The sequence below is a fragment of the Schistocerca piceifrons genome, chromosome 3 (assembly GCF_021461385.2).
Source record: "Schistocerca piceifrons isolate TAMUIC-IGC-003096 chromosome 3, iqSchPice1.1, whole genome shotgun sequence".
Taxonomy (NCBI): domain Eukaryota; kingdom Metazoa; phylum Arthropoda; class Insecta; order Orthoptera; family Acrididae; genus Schistocerca; species Schistocerca piceifrons.
In genome coordinates, this window is record NC_060140.1 from 458,380,170 (window position 1) to 458,396,352 (window position 16,183).

General features: G+C 43.9%; 1 protein-coding gene across 1 annotated transcript in view; it reads left to right on the forward strand.

Moving 5' to 3' along the window:
• LOC124788742 (para-nitrobenzyl esterase-like) overlaps window positions 1-16,183 on the forward strand; it is a 61,814-nt gene that overhangs the window by 13,241 nt on the left and 32,390 nt on the right. Inside the window, 7 exon segments of the mRNA XM_047256024.1 lie at window positions 679-817; window positions 4,021-4,320; window positions 8,155-8,277; window positions 8,280-8,357; window positions 9,320-9,457; window positions 9,460-9,518; window positions 14,744-14,894. Of these exon segments, the coding sequence (XP_047111980.1) occupies window positions 679-817; window positions 4,021-4,320; window positions 8,155-8,277; window positions 8,280-8,357; window positions 9,320-9,457; window positions 9,460-9,518; window positions 14,744-14,894 (988 nt within the window).

Here is a 16,183-nt window from a genome sequence, read left to right on the forward strand (position 1 = left end):
GCTTCATGGAGACGGTTGCGAATGGTCCTCGCCGATACCCCAGGAGCAACAGTGTCCCTTATTTGCTGGGAAGTGGCGGTGCGGTCCCCTACGGCACTGCGTAGGATCCTACGGTCTTGGCGTGCATCCGTGCGTCGCTGCGGTCCGGTCCCAGGTCGACGGGCACGTGCACCTTCCGCCGACCACTGGCGACAACATCGATGTACTGTGGAGACCTCACGCCCCACGTGTTGAGCAATTCGGCGGTACGTCCACCCGGCCTCCCGCATGCCCACTATACGCCCTCGCTCAAAGTCCGTCAACTGCACATACGGTTCACGTCCACGCTGTCGCGGCATGCTACCAGTGTTAAAGGCTGCGATGGAGCTCCGTATGCCACGGCAAACTGGCTGACACTGACGGCGGCGGTGCACAAATGCTGCGCAGCTAGCGCCATTCGACGGCCAACACCGCGGTTCCTGGTGTGTCTGCTGTGCCGTGCGTGTGATCATTGCTTGTACAGCCCTCTCGCAGTGTCCGGAGCAAGTATGGTGGGTCTGACACACCGGTGTCAATGTGTTCTTTTTTCCATTTTTGCTTTGCCAATGGCGGAACTGAGGACCTGCTGTTAGCTAACCTGTATTACGGTAAACTGATGCTCGCTGTGGAACGCTGCACCTTGTGACTTTGTTTCCGCAGGCCCAGGACGTGCAGGTCACCGTGCAGCAGGGTACGCTGCTGGGGACCGTCGTCCAGAGCGTCTACAACACGACCTACACCGTCTTCCGTGGGATACCCTATGCCGAGCCGCCAGTCGGGGAGCTGCGCTTCGCGGTGAGTAAGGTGTCATTGCCCACTTCTCAGCTGAAGCTGTTCCGTAGCTACAGCATCCTTTTAATTGCTACACCATAGTCTGCAAAACCGCTATGAGTTAAATGGCACAGGGTACTTGCAATTATATCTACATCTAAGTGATACCTATTTGTGAGACCTTATACGACACTGCTCAAGTTTCTCCCGTCAGCTAACAGTTGACAAGTAGCAGACTTTCTTTTAGATATACGAGGGTGTTTATAAATTAGTTATACAAGAGTGGCCTTTAACTGGGAAAAAGTATATACCAGGGTCACTCCAAAAGAAATGCACACTATTTTTGTAAAAATACAGTTTTCATTCTGCATGTGTGAAACTTTTACAGTGTGTAGATACATCCTTTCCGCTTGTTTTCAAACTTAGTTCAATCAGTTCCCGTGAGTGGCGCCGTCACATCATGTCTTCAAGATGGCTGCTACACTTGACGTTCGTCGGAAGCAACGTGCTGTCATGGAATTCCTGTGCTACGAAAACGAGACAGTGAGAAACATCCACAAGAGGTTGAAAAAGGTGTATGGAGATGCTGTTGCCGATCGCAGTACAGTTAGTCGGTGGGCAAGCAGGTTACGTGATGAAAGCGGGCATGGCAATATTGAGGATTGTTCTCGTAGCGGCAGGCCTCGTACTGCACACACTCCAGACAATGTGCAGAGAGTTAACGAATTGGTGCCTGCTGACAGACGCGTCACAGTGAACGAATTGTCACGTTACGTTGGGATAGGGGAAGGAAATGTCTGCAGAATACTGAAAGGGTTGGCGTTAAAAAAGGTTTGTGCCAGATGGGTTCCCAGGATGTTGACAGTGACTCACAAATAAACTAGAAAAACGGTATGCAGCGAACTTTTGGAACAGTACGAGAATGATGGAGATGAATTTCTTGGAAGAATTGTGACAGGTGATGAGACATGGCTCCATCATTTTTCACCAGAGACGAAGAGGCAATCAGTGGAGTGCCATCATGCAGATTCGCACAAGGGGAAAAAAAATTCAAAACCACATCTTCTGCTGGAAAAGTTATGGCTACGGTGTTTTTCGATTCCGAAGGACTCTTGCTTGTGGACATCATGCCAAGTGGAACCACCATAAATTCTGATGCAAATGTGACGACACTGAAAAACTTCAAGCTCGACTGAGCTGTGTTCGACCACATCGGCAAAAGCAGGATGTTTTGCTGTTGCACGACAATGCACAGCCACATGTAAGTTAAAAAACCATGGAAGAGATCACAAAACTCGGATGGAGAACACTGAAACACCCGCCTTACAGTCCTGACCTGGCTCCATGTGACTATCATCTCTCTGGGAAACTGAAAGAATCTCTTCACGGAACAATTTTTGAAGATGATGACTCCCTTGCGCATGCTGCCAAACAGTGGCTCCAACAGGTATATAGGTTCCAAGATGGCGTAAGGCAGTTGAGAGGAATAGAAATTGTGTGGAGAAATGAAAATATTGTTCCTAAAGGATGTATATACACACTGTAAAACTTTCAAACATGTAGAATAAAAGGTGGATTTTAAAAAAAATAGTGTGTATTTCTTTGGGATTGACCCTCGTAACTTACAGAAATGTTTGGTAATGTACTGAATGCAATATATCTTCAAGGTTCATTTACAAATGTTCCGTGTGAATACCTTAGGAATGACTGCTAGTCAGATACACGCACGGTGCATGTAGTATTAGTGAGCGTGCTGTCCGTAAACGGCGCGATGTGTAGCCATGCGGTCTTAAGCGCCTTGCCACGGATCGCGCGGCTTCCCCCGCCGGAGTTTCGAGTCCTTCCTGGGAAATGGGTGTATGTGTGTGTTGTTCTTAGCGTAGATTAGTTTAAGCAGTTTGGCCCCATAGGAACATACCAAAAGTTTCCATTGTCCGTGATCTATCTGAGGTTGACCGAGGGCAGATGGTGATGGCCCAGAGGCTCAGCACAAGCATTTCGGAAACTGCTTGACTTGCCGTGTGTTCGAGGAGTGCTATGGTGAGTGTCTTCAAGGAGAAACGACATCCCGACGTTGGGGGGTTGGTCGGCCACTCCTCACTATAGTTGTTGGATGACGTTTGCTGCGCAGACTGGTAAAACAGGACAGGCAGTGAACTGTGGTGGAACTAACATCAGACTGTAACGCTGGGCAGAGAACAAGTATGTCTGAACACACAGTGCACCGAACACTCCTAACGATGTCCCATCCATGTGCCCATGTTAATACCACGTCATTGACAATTACAACTGAAATGGGCAGAGTGAGCATCGGGACAGGACGTTGGTGGAGTGTCAGAGCGTTGCATGGTCTGATGAATCCTAATACCTTTTTCATCATGCTGATGGCAGGGCGCGAATCCGTCGTCCTCCAGGGTAACAGCTCCTTGACGCCTGTATAGCCGGATAGAGACAAGCTGGCGGCGGCTCCGTTATACTCTGGGGAACATTCACGTGATCCATGGGTGCAGTGGTGCTCGTGCAAGGCACCATGACGGCCAACTAGTACCGTACACTAGCTGCAGATCACGTACACCGCTTCATTACGATCATGTCTCCCGATGGCACTGGCTTTTTCAGTAAGATAGTGCACCATGTCATAAGGCCAAGAGTGTGGTGGAGTGTTTCGAGAAACGGTGGTGAATTCCATTTGATGTGGTCACCCCCTTACTTGCTACACCTAAACCCGACCGAACATATATGGGATGTGACTAACGTGGTGTCAGAGCTCGTAGCCCCGTCTCTGGAATTAGGTGACTTGTGTGTCCAGATGTGGTGCCACCTCCTCCAGCAACCTACAAAGATCTCATTGCTTCCAAACCTCGCTCGACTCGTCGCCGCTGTTATTCGTGCCAGTACGGCTATTAGGTATCTGGTTCAAATGGTTCAAATGGCTCTGAGCACTATGGGACTTAACTTCTGTGGTCATCAGTCCCCTAGAACTTAGAACTACTTAAACCTCACTAACCTAAGGATATCACACACATCCATGGCCGAAGCAGGATTCGAACCTGCGACCGTAGCGGTCACGCGGTTCCAGACTGAAGCGCCTTTAACCACACGGCCACACCGGCCGGCCAGGTATCTGGTCATAACGTTCTAGCTGATCAGTGTATGTACCTTACATGTTCAGGAATGTCCATGTAAAAAGGTAACATTCTAGTATAGATCGACCCCAGTGCACTCCTTAAGAAAGACTCCTGACGCATTCGCAGGATCCCCAGCCAGCCGGTGTCTGGGAAGGGGTACGCGACGCCACGGAGTACGGCAGCGACTGCATACAGCCCGACGGCAGCGGCTCCGAGGGCTGCCTCTACCTGAACGTGTACGTGCCGGGCGTCCCAGAGCAGGGCGCCAACCTGCCCGTGCTCTTCTGGGTGCACGGCGGGGGCTTCTACTACAACAGCGGCTCCGACACGGAACACGGGCCCGACTTCCTCATCTCCTACGGCGTCATCCTCGTCACCATCAACTACCGGTTTGCTCAGCTTGGTATGTACACGTACCCCATTACGTATTCATCTAATACGTGCGTTTGTGTTTAAGGATGTATAGATTGTGGAGAATTGTCAAAGCGAAGTACGGCAGGGACACTGACGTGTTGTTAATCAGTGAAACACGGATTCCTATTTACATATAGTTAAACATTCAAAAGATAGGCAGTTTAGGATGCAAAATAAGTATTCGTCCGCAATACTGAAAATGACACCCTAAACATGGAATGCTGTGATCAGTTCTTGGTACACCCTCTTTATAGTCTTGCATCCACATTGGGATGGATTTCACCAGAGATGTTGCTTGCACGGTAATTTTGCGCCATTGCTCTAGAAGAGCGGTGTTTAGATCATTTGTATTCATGTTTTTGTCGAGTGCATGCCACAAATTATTTATTGGATGAATTTCTGCAGACTGCTGTCGTGTCGGCATCCAGCCGGGAGCGCTATACAACAGCCACAGCCTTGCATCCGCAGCTGTAAGTTGTGAACGATTATCCTGTGTGAAAATACAATTCTCAGAAAGGACCTTACTATTCACACTTCGGGATATATGTGATTTTTAGGATGTTTGTGTTAACGTTGACTCATGTAATTCCGTCAATAAAAACAAAAATCCCCCAAACCTTCTGCACTCTTGTAGCTCCAGACAAGTACTTAACCTCCTCCACGTACACAAGTCTTTTTTTCCATTGTTACTCGCCATTTGGTTTAAAGAGCCCAGATCGTCTCTCGTCAGTAAACACAACCTTTTTCCAGAATTCAAACTCATCGATCCATGTTCTCTGGCAAATGGAACCCGCTTTCATCTGTGCATTTGTGTGTTTTAGTACAGGTTGTCTGGCCTCCATATACAGATTCATAAAGCACATTTCTTATAGTCTGTGCTGAAGCAGGTTTTCCCATATGCGTTTTAATTATAATCGCGAGTTTTTCAGCAGTTACTTTTTGCTTTTTCTTGACATCTCTAAGAAGTTGGTTTTTTTTTTCATATTGGACAGATCTGCAGGATGATCGCTTCGTGATTGGCTTTCATACGATACGTTCTGATTATACCTGTATATAAAAGTCCTCACTGTACTAGTATTTCTGTCAATGATCTCTACGATTTCTTGGAGATATTTTCCTTTTCGAAACAAGCCGATGCAGGTTTCTCTCCCTTCTTTTGTAGTTTCACGACGTTTTCGACTCTCTTCCTTACACATCGCGCAACAACTTTTAAAAAGAAGAGCGAACAGTACACTACAGTGGATCACTCAGAACTGGATAAGGAAAGGGAGAGGGGCGCGTGACAGTGCAGCAGCGTACCTGTGACCTTGTTTACTAGACGAATACTTGTTTCTCATAAACTGGAACTTGGTTGTAAATAGCGTGTATATCTTGAGAAATTAAGCAGCATGTGAACCTAAAGCAGCGTTTCATTTTTAAACGTACACTGACGGGAAAAAAACTGCAAAACAAACAAGGAATTGTGTCACATAAAAGAAAGTTGGTAACCATGCCTCTATAACTGAAACATGATGTCTATTCAGATTTCACGCCTGTGAAGATTAGTCTGAGTTCCTAAGAAACGTAGGAACACATAAGTCAATGCTGACTTTACAATTTGTCTTAGAAGGTAAACTGCAGAAAAACAATCATACATTTACGACATTTGTAATTCAGAATGATACTTTGACAGTGTTGACTGGAATTTACTCTTTGAAGTTCTCAAATTGTCAGGGATGTAATGAGATTCGAAGGATATGAAAGACAGGAAAGTAGCTGCCAAAGGAGTGAGACAAGGTTCTCGTCCATGCTCAGAAAGAAGAAACAAATACAGGGTGATCAGAAAGTCAGTATAAATTTGAAAACTGAATATATCACGGAATAATGTAGATAGAGAGGTACAAATTGACAAACATGTTTGGAATGACATGGGGTTTTATTAAAACCAAAAAAATACAAAAGTTCAAAAAATGTCCGACAGATGGCGCTTCATCAGATCAGAATATCAATAATTAGCATAACAAAGTAAGACAAAGCAAAGATGATGTTCTCTACAGGAAATGCTCAATATGTCCGCCATCATTCCTCAACAATATCTGTGGTCGAGGAATAATGTTGTGAACAGAACTGTAAAGCATGTCCGGAGTTATGGTGATGCATTGGCGTCAAGTGTTTTCTTTCAGCATCCCTAGAGATGTCGGTCGATCACTATACACTTGCGACTTCAGGTAACCCCAAAGCCAATAACCGCACCGACTGAGGTCTGGGGAACTGGGAGGCCAAGCATGACGAAAGTGGCGGCTGAGCACGATCATCACCAAACGACGCGCGCAAGAGATCTCTCACGCGTCTAGCAATATGGGGTGGAGCGCCATCCTGCATAAACATCGTACGTTCCAGCAGGTGTTTGTTTATCAGCCAGGCTGGGGATGATGCGATTCTGTAACATATAGGCGTACCTCTCACCCGTCACGGTAGCAGTTTTGCTGTCTAGCGCGATCTGTCGGACATTTTGAGAATTTTTTTTGGTTCCAATAAAACCCCATGTCATTCCAAGCATGTGTGTCAATTTTTACCTCTCTATCTACATTATTCCGTGGTTTATTATGTTTTCAAACTTATACTGACCCGGTACTTTAAAATCTTCCGAAGACTTTGTAATTCTGCATGAGACAGAAAATAATTTGGAAGATAAGTTCAACAAAATTGATAGTGTTTTGAAAACAGGTTATGAGATCAGGATCAGTAAACATAAAATAAAACTAGTGGATTGTAGTCCAGTTAAGTCAGATGTTTCTGGAAGAAATAGATGAGGAAAAAAGAGGTTATAAAATTACTAGACCAGTTCTACTATTTGGGCAACAAAATAATTGACGGTATTGGAAGTAACGAGATATAAAAGTTGGCCTTGCAATAACAAGAAAAGCTTTTCTAAAAGACAGAAGTATGTTGACATAAGATATTCATGTTTTGCTGAATGTAACGGAAGTGAAAGTTGGATGACAAACAGTAGAACAAGGCATAGAATCTTTTAAAATTTGGTTTGAAGAAAAATGCTGAAGATTACTTTGTCAAGGCCTGTGAGTGAATTTACCTGTGATGTTGTCAGTTAATCAACATTTAAGGCTATAATATTATATAGAAATTATCGTAAGTTAGTGGAAGGTAGGATTTTCATGCATAACTGACAAATAATAAGAGCGTAATTCTGTTTTGATTCTCGAGTGTGTTTTTTTTAGCAAGATTCTACATTAATTGCCCGCGATCGCGATCATCAATTTCAGTAACAGATAAGAAGTCGTAAAACTGTCTACCTGCCATTGTGTGAGAGCTCCCTGGGCTTATTACGCCGCTACTCTGAGATGGAACATTCTCAAGTCCTCGTGTCCAGCTTGTCTTCGACTTCCGATGGACACACTCAAGATAGCGGCCAACTGCAGAAAATACGAATACCCTCGCCATTCGTTTTTCCACATATGTTTGATCGTTTCCTTTCAGAATCCCGAGGTGTCAGTTTCTTTTAACCTACATAAAAGAAACAAATTCATTTTTGTTTATTGGGTAACCTATTTCACCCATCTCACATCCTAATTTACTATTAATTGCCATATGCGCTCGTAACAAGTTCCGATAGTTTTCATTGTCAACATCATGCTACCACCAGCACACATCTGTCCTATCACTGACATGCTGTAATTAGATGATGTCGTCTCTTACGAAGAGTTCAGTAACAAGGACGGAGAATACGGAAGTTGCGCAGTAGAAGCAACTGAAACTTTGTTGCTTACTACGGAATATAAATAATGAGACCTTACCAGTGCCTGTGAAATGTTTTCAATGTGAGACGCGTTGTTTGTTGCGGGCTTTCTCACTACTGGCGACGCCGTCGTTCCCGGCAATGCGGGTCTCAAGGATCAGCACCTGGCGCTCACCTGGGCGAAGAAGAACATCGCCAGCTTCGGTGGCGACATGACCTCATCACTCTGTGGGGCCAGAGCGCCGGCGGTGTGTCTGTGTCTTTCCACCTCGTCTCCCCACTGTCCACAGGTAGGTGCACACCGGCTTTTGCCCTCCCCTTTTACAAATTCTCAATAAATTGTATATTAGCAGTTTCATCACTGCGTGTGGAAACAAGCGAGTTAAAAATCAGTCGCTTCCCAGCAGTCTCGGGGTCAGGGTTAGTGCTAATCGCAAACGACGCCAGATTGAACCCCTTGATGGAAGCACCGCCGTCACACACCGTGGCAGCTGCACTAACAGGAACAGGAGTGGCGTGGTGGAGGGGGTAACAGTCAGCTTGTATAGGAAGCCGACACGGGCAGAGTAGCAGTCACCAGGAACCATCTCAAACTGGCAAAGAGTCTGTTGCCAGAAATACGCTAGAGATCTTCTCATTTTTATAATTTATAATTCAACATTAAAAATCCAGTTACACAGAGGCATGCTGGTGTCACTATATGTTATAATGATTTTTTGTGTCTTAGGATCGAAAAATTTTATTGTAATTTTTTCTTTCTTTAAAATCTTTCACCTAAAGCAAATTTCCTTCGATTATTTCTCTGGTATAATTGAAATTGTCACTTTTCTCTTTTCTATGATTGTCACTGAAACGCATTCATGGTGTCAATACGAGGTTTTGTTGTCTTTGCAGAGATTTTTGTAGTTGCTCTAATCACTGTTTTTCGAAAGAGAAATCTTTCATGCAATAATTATTATTTTCTGTGGTGAATTATTCTACTGCTTTCGGCATTTCACATGTTGGCTTATCATTCACTTGATTCGATGAAAATTTAGGAAATCTAAATACTAATTAATAAACTTAGTCTTGGAGTTTACTGATTAGGATTACGAGGTGAATTTGAATAGTTATTGATGAACAAAAATCATGTAAATGTGCATTTCTTATTTACTAATATCGATTTACAAACACGACTTCTTAAAAATATTTTCAAGGGTGCGAGAATTCCCGTTATCATTTACTTTTGTACAAGACAGCAACATTTTCGCAGATCTCTTCTCAAGAATTATCATCCAGAGTGGGAACTTCAACGAACTGCCAGGTTCTCTGGAGCTGGCCCGTCAGAACGCCTTCAGCCTTGGCGCAGTACTCGGTTTGGAGACAAATGATTCGCAAGAGCTGGTGGACTTCAGCGCTCTGTCAACGCTACAGATCTACTGGTGGACAGCTCGCTTGTTATGTCAGATGAGGCGCAAAACTTGCTGTTTTTTGTCCTTTTTTATTATACAAAGGGAAAACGAAATAGTTATATCACAATCTGCATGCAAATGTCAGACATGGCAGCTATGCATCTACGGAAATTTCGTAATAATACTGATCATCACTACTCATGAACAACAGTATGTAAATTCTCATTCTATGACTACTCAGACAGTTCAGTACGTTGACGATTTGATTTCCTAAACCTCTCATTGTAGCACTTTAAGCGGTAACACACCTAGTGACATCCCAAAAACTTTCTGATGGTCCGTAGATGGGTATGTTTAATCATCATGGCATTATTTCTTCTAAATTCCATTGGTTTCTTATAGTCTATCTTTTCAAACTATCATTCACCGTTACATCACAAACGGAAACCAAAAATCTAGAATTTGCAAGACATGGGCAGAACAGTCAGAATCTCTTAACGTGGGCTTCCATAGCAGCGGAGACCGCGTCAGCCGGCCGGTGTGGCCGTGCGGTTCTAGGCGCTTCAGTCAGGAACCGCCTGACTGCTCGGTCGCAGGTTCGAATCCTGCCTCGAGCATGGATGTGTGTGATGTCCTTAAGTCAGTTAGGTTTAAGTAGTTCTAAGTTCTAGGGCACTGATGACCACAGATGTTAAGTCCCATAGTGCTCAGAGCCATTTGAACCATGTGAAGACCGCGTCAACTTATCCGATATATCTGTCTTTTCGGCAACTGTTGAAGAACCAATGTCAAGGATCTGATGGATGACCCCATAGCCAAGACACTGTCCGCCCCGATATCTGAGTGGTCAGCGTGACGGATTGCCGTCTTACGGGCCCGCGTTCGATTCCCGGCTGGGCCGGAGATTTTCTCCGCTCAGGGACCGGGTGTTGTCTTCATCATCATTTCATCCCCATCCGGCGCGCAGGTCGCCTAATGTGGCGCCGAATGTAATAAGACCTGCACCAAGGCGGTCGGATCTGCCCCGCAAGGGGCCTCCCGGCCAATGACGCCAAACGCTCATTTCCATAGCCAAGACACTAACTAGAGCCTAAGATCTGCACAATCTAGATTAAATCCCGACGCGGTCAAGTGACTGATACCTAAAGCTCCTGGTCCTCGATAATTTACGACAATCTCACGACCTGCAAGGAATTAAGTCCGCTATAAGAATAACCAGTGATACCAATTCACTCACATATCTCCACGCCAAGCAACGGGCTGACAGAAATATGGAACTCTTATAGATGCCACAAAGCAAATGAGAACAACTCGGTCCATTTTGTATAGATTTCAAGACTATTACAACAGAAATAATAGTGAACGTTGATATAAAACCTTTGTTCACTAATCGTGAAAATAATTTTGCATCTACAAGAAAAACTATCTTGATGTATCTGTGACATGGCGACGGATTACATTGTGTAAACCTGCCGTATTTTAAATCGCGGATAAAATTTAATGAGCAGTTTGGCAGCGAAGATTGTGATCTGCACTGTCAGCCGTAGTACAGATACGTTTGTGGAAACTTTCGAAAACGTAGACCACGGCTTTGCTTCACTTCACTCACAGTTTTGACTTCTATGTCCAATGAAACTTTCAATGTGGGAAAGTGGAGAAATGGAACATATTAACTTTTACAAAAACTTCAATAACGCACCTCCAAAAACGTCATTTATAATTGCAGTGGAAGCGAGTAGCGCACTATCGATCCTGCACGATGTAGAGTACAGGACGATAGAAGGTACAATAAGTCACAAAATATTCAGGGCCCTACACATACGAACCGTCACATCATTGTGCAGCCCAAACAAGTATCGAACAGAAATCATTGGTTACACAGACACGTCAGATCAGTGACACAGTCACTAGGAAACCAGAGCTGGTACACCTATGAACGTTATTACATGCTATAATACGAATAAAACAGTATACTTCATCAGGAGAAATCCAAGTAGCAACACAGACGAATGAACCAATGTAACTTTGTTCGTCTTATTGCTTAAATGTGTTACTTAACGGCAGAGCCTCATATTACGAATGGACGAAAAAGTAATCTTTTATGGTGACGGCAAGTCGATCAACGATGAAGTGAGAACTCCGTTGCGGCTCCGGTGCAGCTTACTTAAGAGAATTAGGCCGAGTATTAAGCATACACCGTCTGCCCAAAAATTTCCGAGACTGATTTTATTTCTGGCGTATAAGCGACGTCAGCGCAGTAACTACGGTGGCAGCCTGAACTAACAACTGTAAACAACGGATGTGCAGTCGACCAGTCAGTTGTGAGCAGGCTGTGTTAAGTAGTGGACATGCGGCCGTAGTGTGTCAATGTTGTTGTGTCAGTGATAGCAATGGAGAAGCATCTCTAAATCACATGTTCAAGATAACGTCCAGAACGTTTTGGATAAAAGTGTCTACAAAATTTGAACAGCACACATTGACTCCCTGATGAAAACAGTGACGCGTGGACTCCCGCCGCGGCTATACTGAAATGCGGAAATTCACATGATGGTTCAACGCTCTGACGAACGTAACTGATATTCAAGCCAATGTGAGGTACGAGTTCATCAACATCCCAAGCAAGGACTTTTTGACAGTTTGACATAGTTGAATGACTGTTCTGGGCGTTTTACTCAAGTGGGGGAAGACTATGTAATGTAACCGAAGCATTAAAACTACCGCCTTAACTTTTCTTCACTTTTTATTGAACCATTCTCTAAACCTTTTGGACTCACGTGCTATATGTCGCCAAAATGAGTGGGTGGTTGCCTGTCGATGACGAAAGTTGATACCACGGTTGCTGTATGGAAGACTTATGAATGTCGATGAAACTAGCATACTATCAAAATAACCAGCAAAAAAGTAAGGACGCTATAGAGGTCAGAGAGCCTAATACCATTTATAGAGACCACACAGGGAACCGCTAATTCACGAAAAAAAATGAATCGCCGAAGAACAGTTGCTCGAGAAAATAATGAAAATGCAATATTGTCTTCAGTGAGTCACAATCTAACATTAGCACATGGCAATTAATACGTAAATCGCGAATTAGACTACTGTTTGCCGAATTTTGAAACGTAGAAAATATCATCCGTTTCATATTTCCCTCCATCAGGAACTTCATGGCAATGAAGTTCCTATACTTGAGTATTGCTCATCAGTGTGGGATCCGTACCAGATCGGTCTGACGGAGGAGATAGAGAAGATCCAAAGAAGAGCGGCGCGTTTCGTCACAGGGTTATTTGGTAACCGTGATAGCGTTACGGAGATGTTTAATAAACTCAAGTGGCAGACTCTGCAAGAGAGGCGCTCTGCATCGCGGTGTAGCTTGCTCGCCAGGTTTCGAGAGGGTGCGTTTCTGGATGAGGTGTCGAATATATTGCTTCCCCCTACTTATACCTCCCGAGGAGATCACGAATGTAAAATTAGAGAGATTAGAGCGCGCACGGAGGCTTTCAGACAGTCGTTCTTCCCGCGAACCATACGCGACTGGAACAGGAAAGGGAGGTAATGACAGTGGCACGTAAAGTGCCCTCCGCCACACACCGTTGGGTGGCTTGCGGAGTATCAATGTAGATGTAGATGTAGATGTAGATTTCCAGAAACGAGGAACTTTTTGTCAGTTTTCGCTTCAGTAAACACAGAAAGACCTCAATTTCTTTTCTCTAGAATTGTTCTCTGTCGAGTCGACCGTCACGAACCACGGTGCTATTATTCGACATAAAAAGTGCTATTAGAATGTGGAATGACGACATTTGCTACGCCAAGTTGAACATCAGTGCCCGTGGAATGTGACTGGAAGAGGTGGTCCAGTGTCTTGGCTTGCGAGATCGCCAGTTCTTCGTGATTTTGTTTGTGGGGTTATTTGAAGAGTGGTAAGTTAAGAATGAGGTGCCAACAACGCACGATAACATGATTCAGCATATCACCAATGCATGTCAGAAGATTACATCGGAAACACTTCCCAGATGTGTCATCATTCCATGTGTGGATACATAAGTGCATCGAAGTGGGCCGCGACGTTTTTCAGCACTTACAATTAAATAATTCTTACAAGCACCCCTTTGGTGAGAGGTGAGAGGGCACTCCTCAAATAAAGTTTTTACACAATTACTGAACTTGACTGGCTTTGTTTTTTTGGTGCAACGCATTTTTTCTCGAAATAATACCGTTTCTGAACGGAGTTTTGTTTCTTGTCAATTACAACGCCACCTATCGTGCAACGAAAGAAGGCGTTCCTACAAAAGCCTCATATTTTTTCCCGTAGAAACCGCAACTGCAATAAAAATGGGATGTTCGTATTTAAAACTTCAAAACTCCCCCTTCCCCCCAGTCCTCCCCCCATTCTCCTATCCGCATCCCCTAGGGGTGGGACTTGAGGGTGGGGGTATTGATATTGGTATTGCAGGATAACATTTTTAAATATACTGTAGACGTATGTTTGCATTTTTTTAATCCGATTGTAGTTTTTGAGATATTTCGTTGTCTCAAGATTAAAAAACCTCGCCCTATATAGCCAATCTCGACTCGGAGGTAGCATGGTGGGTGGTGGAAGATTTTCATCGTCACTATTTGACCAGCAAGAGGAAGACAGGAGGGAAAAAGACAAGCTACTACTCATACAAGACACAAATCAGTTTAATGACCTACCCGTAATTCCATTATGCCTTTTTTCAATAGCACAAGCTTAACAAGACGGTTAAGTTACGGAAGATACACACATACCGAAGTTTTTATCAGTACCCTCCAAAGCCTCGTGCAAGATGAGATAGTCAACTCAAGAACTATTCCTAAAACTGAACTGCAAACCTGCCGAGAAATTGTGGGCAGAGATGTACACAGCTACCACATTGTTTATTGTCCTTTTGAAAATTTTGGAAGAGGCGGATAAAACGGTGTAAATCTTTGGTATTCCTTCTGAATTGTAGAGATCTCGAGACTGATCGGGAATACTTGTAGCTGCAAAAATCTTACGCAAGTAACTAATAGTGCCGCTAATGTGCAGCGTCCAAATCTTTACCATCCTACAGGGTATCCGATTGTGAGTATATGAATCCTGATAATTCAGACTTATTTATTGCTTCAGTTTCCTTTCTGATTGTATCGAGATCCCCTATCTCTTGGATACAGACCAGAAATTTTGTTCTTTCACAATTTTTTTGTTTATTTCGAAATGTTGCATGTAACATACACAATAGCTGTTTAATATAAGGCAACAAATTGGATGTTGTTGTGTCCGATTTCAGGAGAAGCAGCTGTTTTCGTACAACGTGTGGTGGCCTCACATCGAGCCAGACCTGGAGGGCGCACTGATTTCAGAGTCTCCAATACAGAGGCTCATTGACGGTCGGTTCCTCCAAGTTCCGATCTTCACTGGAGTGACATCTGGCGAGATAGGTTAGTATCAAGTTTTTATAAAGATGAATTGCATTATGCTACTCATTTCGCATATCGTTGGAATGTAATGTCCTAACGGCGACGAGTTTATTAGAAATGGAGCAGAAGCCTTAATAGAGAAAGGATGAAGAATTAAATAGTCCGCATCTTCTCAAATAAATTAAAGAGGGAATATAGATTAGCAGGCCTCCAACCAGCGATGAAGGAAAAGCTTTTCATTAAGAAGCTGCCGGCACAAATGAAAAAAAAAAATCCCACAACACTATGATATTCTTGATTTTTTGCAGCCTTGAAGTTGTCGGTTGATGCTATAGTCAAATTATCAACCATTTGAGCATTTTTATGGGTATCATCCATGTACCTAGAGAACCTAAATTTTTCAGATCTTTTAACACTTACCAAGGTATCATGGCCGTACCGTAGGTGCAACCACAACGGAGGGGTATCTGATGAGAGGCCAGACAAACATGTGGTTCCTGAAGAGGGGCAGCAGCCTTTTCAGTAGTTGCAGGGGCAACAGTCTGGATCATTGACTGATGTGGCCTTGTAACATTAACCAAAACGGCCTTGCTGTGCTGGTACTGCGAACGGCTGAAAGCAAGGGGAAACTACAGCCGTAATTTTTCCCGAGGACATGCAGCTTTACTGTATGATTAAATGATGATGGCGTCCTCTTGGGTAAAATATTCCGGAGGTAAAATAGTCCCCCATTCGGATCTCCGGGCGGGGACTACTCAAGAGGACGTCGTTATCAGGAGAAAGAAAACTGGCGTTCTACGGATCGGAGCGTGGAATGTCAGATCCCTTAATCGGGCAGGTAGGTTAGAAAATTTAAAAAGGGAAATGGATAGGTTAAAGTTAGTGAAGTTCGGTGGCAGGAGAAACAAGACTTTTGGTCAGGTGATTACAGGGTTATAAATACAAAATCAAATAGGGGTAATGCAGGAGTAGGTTTAATAATGAATAAAAAATTAGGAGTGCGGGTTAGCTACTACAAACAGCACAGTCAACGCATTATTGTGGCCAAGATAGACACAAAGCCCATGCCTACTACAGTAGTACAAGTTTATATGCCAACTAGCTCTGCAGATGTTGAAGAAATTGATGAAATGTATGACGAGATAAAAGAAATTATTCAGGTAGTGAAGGGAGACGAAAATTTAATAGTCATGGGTGACTGGAATTCGTCAGTAGGAAAAGGGAGAGAAGGAAACATAGTAGGTGAATATGGATTGGGGGAAAGAAATGAAAGAGGAAGCCGCCTTGTAGAATTTTGCACAGAGCATAAC